This window comes from Drosophila montana, unplaced genomic scaffold (assembly GCF_035044405.1).
Source record: "Drosophila montana isolate Dmon_TW-CO22-7 unplaced genomic scaffold, ASM3504440v1 contig_198_1, whole genome shotgun sequence".
Taxonomy (NCBI): Eukaryota; Metazoa; Arthropoda; class Insecta; order Diptera; family Drosophilidae; genus Drosophila; species Drosophila montana.
Genome location: NW_026996907.1, coordinates 66,692 through 77,808, shown reverse-complemented (window position 1 = coordinate 77,808; position 11,117 = coordinate 66,692). Strand labels below are relative to the sequence as shown.

Sequence of the window (11,117 nt, the reverse complement as noted above, 5' to 3'; positions counted from 1 at the left end):
TCGCTTAGGCACATTATACCCAATGCCAAGAAAATGAATAAAAAGGAAATATTATCAAAACCAAAACAAAAAAAAGATATGCAACTTCTTTGTTGCCTGGTTGGCTGCTCGGTAATTAACTATTATAACGTATTCAATTAAATTATACGAGCTTAGCAAATTTGTAACATTATTTAAATCAAAACTAATTTTTCACTGAGGGTTATGGATCGAACTATTACAAACGGCGGCACTTTCAAACTTTATAACATTTTCTGTTTATGTTTTTTATTTTGTTGTATGCGTCGATCCGTTCTCGTCTAGATCATGCCGAAAACTACTGTGTCCGTAATTCCGATTCTGCTCGTTTATTTCAGCGAATGAGAAACGGAGCTTAGGGGTTTTGGTATAGGTGCCAATCTGTGTACGCCAGAAAATGATAATTCGAAACAAAAAAGGTAAACAGCGCAAGAGCAATGAGCGGCTGGTCCGCAAGAGAAGAGAAATATTTACCCTTTTAGGATTGGCACCAAAATTAAAATTTAGAAATGTGGTTCCGTCCGACTGTGGGCTTTGCTTTTTCAAGCTGCGGTTAGTTATGCACCAATTGATAGCCGCCTGCATGGGCTCAAGCCAATGGGAGTTCTGAGGTTCCAATGCCACTAAGCATGAATTTATTTTCGGTAGTGCTTAAACTTACAGGCTTTTATATTTCCGCAACAAAAGGTTTTTGTTTTTTGTAGTGCCAATTTTGTGGTAATAATTTATTTTTAATTTGAGCACAAAAGAACCAAAAAACCCAAAAACGTGCTTGCAGCTTAGGCTACTAAACTTTACGCAAAATTAGAGAAATTTAATATTTCATAGAACATTTGAAATAAATATATTATTATTTTATTTTTGTTGTCAGTAAAAGTGGTTACCACATATTCTGCGTATTTAGGCAAACTACAATAATTAACAAAAATACTACTAAAACTAAAAGAAATCTACTACTAAATGTCAACCCAATTGTTAATTACAAATGCATTTAAAAAAAAAATTGCATTGCCTACTTTTGGGCACACGTGAAAAATAGTCAACTAATTTCTGGTAACAAGCGCCACTACAAGCCACAATTAAATACAATTGACTTTTTGAGAATACACGAATATTCTATAAAACAATTAAATGTACAATCGAAAAATTCATTAAGATCGATTAAGAACAGAAGTTATGTGCGTTTGTGTTAGCAGCAGCTAGCGCAAATTCCACGAATTTCTGTATACATGTACACACATACATTCATGCGCGTCTGCTTTGAATTCTATCAACAGCATCGCAATTGCAATTGTATTGTGTCTGTGCTGTTATTTTAATTCGTTTTTTACTCATTAAGATTCAATTATTGATGTGGCTGTTGGGTAGAGGCGGCGGCAAGTAGTATGGTTTGTTGCGAGTTCTCGAACCCTACTGAGGAAACTAATTTTATTTGTTTTGGCTGGTGTAGCTGTTGAGTAGAGGCGGCAGTAAGTAATGCGGACAGTTTTATATTATCTTTATTACTACTAAAGCGAACGAGCGCGTTGGTGTTGGAAGAGGGTTCAGGGTATCTCCTAGTCGGGAGCTCCCGACTAGAACCTCTTACTTGTTTAATATGGATATACATATACGGGGCGACCTGGTCGCTTGTTCCTTTACCAAAACACAATCTAGCGCAGTCTTCCAGGCACTTGCCACCTTTATTGGAACTTCTAATTAAAACAGTATATTGATTATATTATTGGTTTTCCATTGTAGCAACAGCGACTTGTGGGTCCCGTCGAGTTGACGGTCCAGGTTGTTCGCCAGTTGGAGCATTGTCATCATCTCCCTCAGGCTTTGGTATTATATTTGATGCACCTTTCATTTTAGCCATGTTTAGGTAAAAAATATTTTCTTCCTCATTAAGTATCTTGAATGGTTGATCTTTGCCAACAATTGCAATAGTAATATTCTGTACAAATAAAGTTATTTAAAAATATAAAAGTAATCTCAGTTTAATAAAAGTATATTTTACCAATTGAGATGCGCCCTCATCTTTGCTTAACAGTTCATCATTTGGTAATGAACTACGAATGGCATGAATGCCATGACAAATAATTTCGTCTTTGGAGCAGTTAATGAAATCATCCAGATTGCGCTCCAAATAAGTGCGTGCACTTTGTGATCGAGACCCAATAGTCATAGCCACACAATTAAAATAATTTGCAGAAGGTTCTACTTGATAAATATGCGGTCCCTTTTCATCATATCCGGCAATAAGTAAACCCACTCCATATGGTCGACGGTCGTAGCGTTGAGTTGTCGTTTGCATTTTGTTACCCAAATTAGTAATTAATCGAGAAACAGGAAACGCAGATTCATAAGAATGTTTGTAGCTTAAGCACTCAGATCGCAGGTATTTGCTTAACACCCGCGCATCAGCTGTAATGCCCGCAATTGATATACCCAAATGATCATCAATTGGAATTAATTTACGTTGAGAAGCCGATAACTCAGATGGTGGCTTTGAAAGCGCTACAAGAACAGCGAAGTCACGATTTTTTAAACCAACAGTTGCTGTTCCGAGCTTAACGGCGGCTACGGCGTATTCGACCTGATGTAAACGACCTTGAGGACTCCAAACTGTAACATCACTATCATATTGATTCCGGAACTGAAATTAAAAACATTTTTTATAATATTTAAATAAAAATTTCAATTTATACCATGATGATTTAGCCCAACAATAAGACAATTCACTATATTAAATGATGACAATCAAATTCTATTAGTGCTGGGTTATTTGAATTTATAAATCAAAGTATCGATAAGATAATAAGTAAACGGTTCTTTATCAAACTTCTGACTTATATTAGCATTAATTTTGGAACGCAGAAACAGAACATCATAGTATTTGCAGTTATATCATTGAGATCTTATTAATGACTGTAGACATTTCATGTAATATGTAGGTTCTCTATAGAAGACACCAGTACGCATTCTCCATCCATTTTGAAGGGTTAGCCACATTTCACACCCTTAAAATATCATAAATATTTAAAAGCTTTTTCCATAGGGTGCTGCTGTGGAAAACCCAAATAAAGCTTCTGTAAAAGGTCCCCGGCATGTAGCATTCGATCTTGTGCTTTATATGTAAGTGAATATGTAATTTAAGATATAAGTGTCTAGGTTGGCGTCTAGTCAGTCAAGCAATTCATTTGTGCTAAGTAAAATATTGTTTTATGAAAAATATTTACTAGAGCCCTCATTCAGTGAAATCTGTGCCATTTGGAATAATAATAACATTTAACATGGCCTGTATATTGCTGAACGAACAAAATTTAAAACATCCACTGAACGAGGTGAAGCAGGGTTCTTGTAAATATATTGCCAAAAACAATATTTAACTTAGTGGCACAAATGAATTGCTTGACTTGCTAGACGCCAACGCCTACGTAGTCCATGCTCAATATAAGTGAATGAGTGTGGCCACTCAATCGGAATAACTTTTTTTTAATAGGAGAATTCAAATTCAGAAAAGCATATTCAGTCAGTATGATCAAAAATTCGGAGAAGCTCAGCAGAACTCAAAAACATCAGCGCTTTCCAATTCAACAATATTAATTAACAATTCAAAGTCACCAAATAAATAAATAGAAAGCAAAAAGTTCAAAAATAGCAGCCTGAGTGGAGATCGTACATTGGTGAAGTCTACAACAAGTATTACTCTCATATCTGCAGAAAGAACAATAATGGTGCAATATTAATATAAATGATATGTTCAAATGTTCATGCTTTTCTTGAAAAGTTTATACTAATTTCGTGTTTTAGAGCGTTTAGTGTTTAGAGTTAATAACCACCAAAACGTAGATCCTTTACCACCGGCCCATGTCATAAGTTGAATTTAGTCACTGTTACTTTTGAAAGTGGAAAAGCAGGAACTAGTTACTTCTAAATACTAGTTACTTGCAACGGTTTAAATAAATATCGATCATCACTATTAATGTTACAAATCAACTATTATTACTTAATCAAGTATAAATTATTGAACTTACAGTAAACGTTTTTGATATTTAGAGGTAATTAATAATGAATGAAAACCAAAAAAATATGTTTATTTACTTATATGTGCATATTTGTACATATTCACAGTTACTGTATCCATTCCAAAAGAGGCGGACATAAAAGTACAAATCGAATGTCAACATCAAATCTTATCGCAAATCTTTTATGCACTTAACCCATTAAAAATCGTTAGAAGGGTATAATGGTTTTGTGTAAACGTATGTGATGGGCAGAATTAAGCATCTGCGACCCCATCAATAGCCGAAGCTGTCTAGCCTTGTTCGTCTGTCTGTCCGTACTGTATATATGAACGGGTCGATCTTGGATCCTATAAAAGCTATTGACTTGAAATTTTAAGCGATGTACATCTAGTGCCCGCGCAGTACGGACTTGTTTCCGATAATCGATAACCTTTCTTATTTTCAGGCAATCGGTACAAATCGATATCGAAAGCCTGTTTTTTAGAAAATCTCTTAAATCGAAGAGGAATTCACCAAATTAGATAGAGTACAATCACTAACCAAAAAACATATAGATGCGACATGCCGTGAATCCAAGTGGCCCAAAAAAAAATCGGTGAATCTGGTCCAATCGCTTACACTACAGGAAACTGCTTTGGCTTACTCTCTTCCATATGATTTGTGCGATAGAACGGCATCGCTGTTTATTTTTATCTCGCTCGCACTTACTCTCAGTGCTCTCTTTATGTCTACATAGGTACCGTTAAAATGTTTGTCTTTGTATGTGCCCGCATAAGCAAAAATGACCACAAATTCAATTTTTCTCAAATATCTTCCCTTTTGAATGGACGAGTAATATGAAATAATGAAAGGGTTTGCCAAGTCGATTCGAAATTCTTGCATTTTAGCTCGTTCTTGTTCGAAAAAGTACCTAAGCGTTGGCATTTGTGCATTTAAAAGTTGTTGGACTTGCTGTTCACGCATACTTGCGTATTTTGTATATGAATATAAGCATTTATGCGCTTGTGTGCCTGTTGGTCCTTGTCTGCCTGTCCGATGCAAATTTGACAATATTTTTGGATTTCTGAATTTCGAGCTCTACACACACACAGACACAAATGTGTGTGAATGGGCAGATCATGGGCGCAAAAGAAAATATCATTTTTGGCACGCGTCTGGAACGCACCCTTCTTTTTTATGATTTTGGGTTTGAATTGATGAATGAATGTTGACCCCTTGACCCAGTTTCCTGTAGTGTAAGCGATCAAAAGATATCATATGTATATATGTATATCTTACTCGCTCGTTGGACCAGATGCACCGATTTTTTTTTTGAGCCCACTTTGGATACACGGCATCTCCCATCTTTATGTTCTTGGGTAGTGGTACAATATACAAACTAGGTATCTTACATTTTATTGATATCGACACCCCCCCTCTACCCATAGAAATTAATCAAATAAATAAATCAAGTGGAACTATCCACTATATTAAGTCCCAATTTTATTTCCGTTGTCCTTTAGACAATTTATAATTGCACAGTAAGATCTACGCCTGAAAATGTTAGCAATGTCGGTTAAGAAACACAGAAGTAATTAAAGAAAACATGTGGCAATATTGGCAAGCCACTTGGCTGCAAACACAAAGCCCAAGAATTGTACACATGTGTATACATAAACTCAATCCATACACACAAATAGAATTGCAATTCTGATTGTATTATATACCGTGCTGTGTGTATGTTCTCCCATTTCAGCTATTATATCCGTGTAGAGGGTATTATAATCTATATATAATTCTATAGCTGCCACAGGAACGATCGGTCGAAAATGAGGCTCTTGTAGAAACAATTTTTTGTTTATCGAGATATCTTGACCCAACTTGGCATTTATTTGTTTCCCTATGCTCCTTGTATATATGTATGCACAATCTTATCAACATCGGGCCACTATATAATATATCTGCCATAGGAACGATCGGTCGAAAAATAGGTTCTTGCATGGACAACTTTTTTGTTTATCAAGATATCTTGACCCAACTCGGCATTTATAACTTATGACTTAATATAGCTTTCATAGGAAAGAACGATAGGAACAGAACATACAGTAAAATATTGCAAACTTTTTATATTCCAGATATTTTCATCAAATTTAGAACTTACGAGCTTCACAAATCTCACATATCAGCAAAATGAAAGTGTCTACCAGGGTATAAAATCTTCGCCGTGCCGAGATATCATTACTTTCTCTTTTTCATTAAGATGGGTAGGAGTATGGTTGAATAGAGTTATGAGATCGACTCCGGTACATGGACTTACTTCTTTTTTTTCAGGCTATAGCAAACTAGCGCGAACGAGATGTATTTTGTGTTGGTAAAAGGCTAGAGCACTCTTGCTTGTTTTCAAATATCTGTTCAAATTCATTTGAGAGGTGTTTCATACTTTTCGCAAAATCCATCCTGTTTTGTCAAGTAACAGCAGAGACAACACCGACGGCTGCGGGCAGCAGCCAACAGCAGAAGATAGCAATCATAATTACAGCCTAAAAGCAAATAGTTTTTGCGCGCTCTTTGTAAGCTGCTGCCCACTCTCTTCGTTGGCCCTTTTCTTTCTGCATTGCTTTGCTTTGCATTGATTCCCGCTGCCCTTCGCTCTATGCGGCGATCGTCTTATTGGATTTTCTTTTCGTTCGCTTTACATATTGTCATAGTTAGTCTTTCGTTTGATCGCAACCTAGGCACAACTAATTCGAGTTGGCTGCCAAGAAACAATATAAAAACTTATAAATTCTAATAAGTGCCCTGCGCGGCAAGTAAATACATTTGAAAACAAATCTAAGTTTTTCAATTTCGCTGCACACAAGCAGTGAGAATTAATTAGTTGCAAAAAAGCTTGCAACTATACACATAACTCGGTTCAAACGGGATCAACGATTTGAGACGTGTTTTAGTTTTTTCAATAACAAATTTGGTTAGTTGAAAGTAAACGTTGTATGAATGGATTTATTTACAATTAGATCGGTTTTTAATTAATTTCAAAGATCTTTTTGACGTCTACACATACGGAAGCACAGGCAGACGGACATAGATAGATCGACTCGGCTATTGATGGGGATCAAGAATATATTTTTTATGGGGTCGGAGATGCTTCCTTCTGCCTGTTACATAGATTTGTACAAATACATTAAATAACATTCAGGGTAAAAAAAAAATCACACAAAAACCATATATAATGTGGTTTTTTAATATATGTAACCGAAGCAGTAGGCTCGGTTACTAATAAAACAAAAGTTGTTGAATAAAAAAATTGGTGATTGTCAAACAACCAAATTTTCCCTCATTGAACTATTAGGCTATTCGACAGACCTCAGTTCCCCACGCGATTCGTGTAATCACTTAATTTTTAATGAGATTTTTTTTGTAATAAATAAGATTGGCAATTAATAAATAAAAAAGCATATAGCATATTGCACCATCTGGCTAAACGTGAAATTTTTCGGGTATGCGTCAAGCCTCCAAGGAGCAGTCGGACTTATACTTCACACAGTTGGAGCCACAGTTCGCAGCAATTGGGGTATATATTGACAGCACAAAGTATCACTAAGCTCAACAAGAATGACGCAAAAGCAGCTCTTATCAAAGAATACACAGATTCCAATAAGCGCAAATTCAGCAAGCACCTACACTAAGAGCATGCAAATGCAGGAGCCCAAATTTCCGACGAAGGCATAAAGCACTTTGATTGTATCGATTGTTGACGACGACTCGGCTAGAGTCTCTCTCCAAGCCGACAATATATTGGAAGCCCAGCGCCTCTCAACGGTATGTGCACTGCAAAACAACGGCAACAACGCCAAACTTCATCGACAAGTTTCGCAAGAAATTGCGAAAACTTAAATCGGTACCCAGGAATCAGGAAAACTAAAAGTTACACTGTCCGGGATGGCGGACAAAGTAGGGGCTACCAATCGTCGATTATCCGCAACTAAGTCAGGCGCTGAATTTTCTATTTTACCTCTCAAAGATCGGGGCGCTCAGCCCAGAATCTATACGCAGCAAACAGCACTCCAATAAAAACGCTTGGCACAAAAATGACTACAGTCTAAATGGGTTGGTTTTTTATCATGCAAAACCAATTATAGTAGCTGGTTTCCTACACGAACATGGGCTACTGAAAATTTCTTACGGATAGCTTTACAAAGCTGTAGATAAGGGACAGGACGGTGCAGTATGGAATTCGCACCTTGTGCAATAACTTTCTTCAGAAAATATGACACGTAAAATGATTTTACTTTTATTTTTGCACAGAGTATGCTGGAGAGAATTAATTGTCTTAGTCAATAGCGTGCAAGCACTTATGCCTGTATATGTGAATTATGCATGCGTACATCAATAAATGTGTTGTTATTCACTGCACTGGCTTTTGCTGCCAAAGAAATCAATTTTGTTAATTTTCTAGCGGTGACCATGACCTATCCCAAATTCTTATTCACATATGAATGTATTATTCTTTTAATTATTATTATATCCTAACTAATGAAACCTCATAGCTTAATTTCCAATAATGACTAAAAATAATTATTTTAAAATATAGACATTAATTTCTATTTAGATTTCTACAGTTTGGCTGCTGCCATACAAATAATAATATATTTATTTGAAGAAATTATTAGAATTGGCTTAAAATATATAGATTTTCTCTTAAACCAATCAACATATGCAAATACAAATTTGGGATCATGGTAAGCGCAGATAACTAACCAAATTAGTTTTTTCGGCAGCAAAAGCCACTACAGGGAAAAACAACACTTTCAAGTATGCTGTTATGTATGTATGTATATTTACACACATACAAACATAATTGCTTGCCTGGCCCTCATAGAGCCGAAGAGTACATTCTATTTCTAACTTTTTCGATCTTTTGTTCTCAATTTTTTAAAATCAAGCTGCATATTAGCATTTTGCTGTATGGCGTTACTCATCTTAGTGTTTATATTGTCTTTGGTTCAGCCATGACCCTGCTGAAGTTTGTTAATACATCACACCAAACTTTAACCAAAGTTTTCGTGCAAAAGGATATCAAAACATGTAGTCACATTTTCCTACGAGATGACACAGGCCCCTCTCGTAGCGGCCGTGAAGTACGCACACCATTTTGCAACTTATCTCAACGACTTGATTAAACATCTTAAATTGATAAGTTAGGGCTAAGACGTGAACAGGTGCGGAACTTGATCAGACAACGGTTCCTCAATCGGCTCGTTCGAGATAGTCATTCGCGAAGATTGCAATTTTGTTGAGTCGTCACTTATATGTGGGTTCAAAGTTAGGTATTTCGATAGTAATTTTTCTAACGAAACGTTGTTTTCCAAAATTTAATTTTTGCTCCTGTTTAAAACGTATTTATGAAAGTATATATATATTAATTACATTTAGTATTGTAGTTTATGTGTTATATAAATAATATTCTTTTGTCATTTAAGATAAGATGACCTGGACGGAGCTGTTGTCTAATCTTTCCACAAATCCATACTTTGGTGCGGGTTTCGGTTTATTTGGAGTTGGTGCCAGCGCAGCAATCCTTAGAAAAGGTCTACAAGGAGCCTCAATATTATTTCGCCGACATTTAATGATTACATTAGAAGTACCATGTAGAGATAAGTCGTATCAGTGGCTATTAAAATGGATAACCGTTAAGGGAGCTAAAAAAACCCAGCATTTAAGTGTAGAAACATCTTTTTTACAAAACGACAACGGCCAGGTTAAAACAAGCTACCATTTTATTCCTAGTCTTGGAAAACACGTATTTCGGTACAAAAATAATTGGATTCAAGTTGAGAGGACGAGAGAACAGCAAACATTAGATATACAAATGGGTGTTCCTTGGGAATCCGTAACATTAACAGCGTTTGGTAACAATAAGCAAATATATTTCGATATTCTAGAAGAAGCGCGTCAACTAGCATTAGAGGCTACAGAAGGAAAAACACTCATGTATACAGCTATGGGTTCTGAATGGAGACCATTTGGGCATCCTCGAAGACGTAGACCTACGACTTCAGTTGTGTTAGACCTTGGGATATCCGAAAGAATAATTGCTGATTGCAATGATTTCATTTCAAATTCATTGTGGTATACAAATCGTGGAATTCCTTACCGTAGGGGGTACTTGTTATATGGACCACCAGGATGTGGTAAATCAAGTTTTATTACTGCCCTGGCGGGAGAGTTAGAATATGGAATCTGTTTGCTTAATTTATCAGAAAGAGGGCTTACAGATGATAGATTAAATCATCTTTTAAATGTAGCTCCAGAACAAACAATAATATTACTTGAAGACATTGATGCTGCCTTTGTCTCTCGAGAATCTACATTACAACAAAAATCTGCATATGATGGTTTAAACAGGATAACATTTAGCGGATTGCTAAACTGCCTAGATGGCGTTGCGTCTACCGAAGCGCGCATCGTTTTTATGACGACTAATTACATAGATCGTTTAGATCCCGCATTAATTCGACCTGGTCGAATAGATTTAAAAGAATATATAGGATATTGCAGCCAATATCAACTTGAAGAAATGTTTAAAAACTTTTTTGGTGAAAATGAAATTTTAAAATCTGTAGAATTTGCTCAAAAACTTATCGCTTCATCTCGTGCAGTTAGTCCAGCTCAAGTACAAGGTTTTTTCATGAAACATAAATCTTCCTCTCCACAACATGTAGTTAACTGTTGTCAGAGTATTTGGGAAAATTAATATTAGTTTTAATTGTTTTAAAATAATGTACTAAAAATACAATTAAAAGAAAAAATAATTACCGAGTGGGAAAAGTGGTTTAAAAAAGACTGCATGTATAAGAATAATAAAAATAAGAAACCATTTATATTCAGTGAAATATTTGAAAAATGTAAATTAAAAAAATGCTGAATATATTTGCTCATCTCTCAATATAAGTTATATATGGCTGAGTCGATATAGTCATATATGTGTATCTAGTCTATCTAATATATTTTGATTGAACTGTTTTGATGCAGCGTGATTGAAAGAATGACAAAATAAGTGATACTTAAAGTAAACATATTAGATACATCTTTTGGACGTATTGGAGTAGC

The 11,117-nt window shown here is 35.6% G+C and overlaps 2 protein-coding genes across 3 annotated transcripts; one reads left to right on the top strand and one right to left on the bottom strand.

The window, feature by feature from the left end:
* Positions 1-1,681: 1,681 nt before the first annotated feature.
* Prosalpha6 (Proteasome alpha6 subunit) lies at positions 1,682-2,796 on the bottom strand. Its single transcript, XM_064679194.1, has 3 exons — positions 2,709-2,796; positions 2,018-2,656; positions 1,682-1,954 (listed from the first exon to the last, which is right to left on the bottom strand). Exons 1-3 carry the CDS (start codon positions 2,709-2,711, stop codon positions 1,739-1,741), a joined length of 858 nt encoding a protein of 285 aa, XP_064535264.1. The 5' UTR covers positions 2,712-2,796; the 3' UTR covers positions 1,682-1,738.
* A 1,155-nt stretch (positions 2,797-3,951) lies between these two features.
* Bcs1 (Bcs1 chaperone) lies at positions 3,952-10,888 on the top strand. 2 transcript variants are annotated; one of them, XM_064679188.1, is made up of 3 exons: positions 7,429-7,578; positions 7,610-7,826; positions 9,488-10,888. In XM_064679188.1, exon 3 carries the CDS (start codon positions 9,493-9,495, stop codon positions 10,759-10,761), a length of 1,269 nt encoding a protein of 422 aa, XP_064535258.1. In that variant the 5' UTR covers positions 7,429-7,578; positions 7,610-7,826; positions 9,488-9,492; the 3' UTR covers positions 10,762-10,888. The 2 variants fall into 2 exon arrangements, with proteins under 2 accessions (XP_064535257.1, XP_064535258.1); XM_064679187.1 differs by lacking the exons at positions 7,429-7,578; positions 7,610-7,826 and adding an exon at positions 3,952-4,061.
* The last annotated feature ends 229 nt before the right edge of the window (positions 10,889-11,117 follow it).

Bases quoted from the DNA above. Each gene is read 5' to 3' on its own strand.
- Prosalpha6 (XM_064679194.1), bottom strand. The intron at 1,955-2,017 runs GTAAAATATACT...TTATTTGTACAG, and splicing joins ATGAGGGCGCATCTCAATTG to AATATTACTATTGCAATTGT.
- Bcs1 (XM_064679187.1), top strand. From the start codon at position 9,493: ATGACCTGGACGGAGCTGTTGTCTAATCTTTCCACAAATCCATACTTT.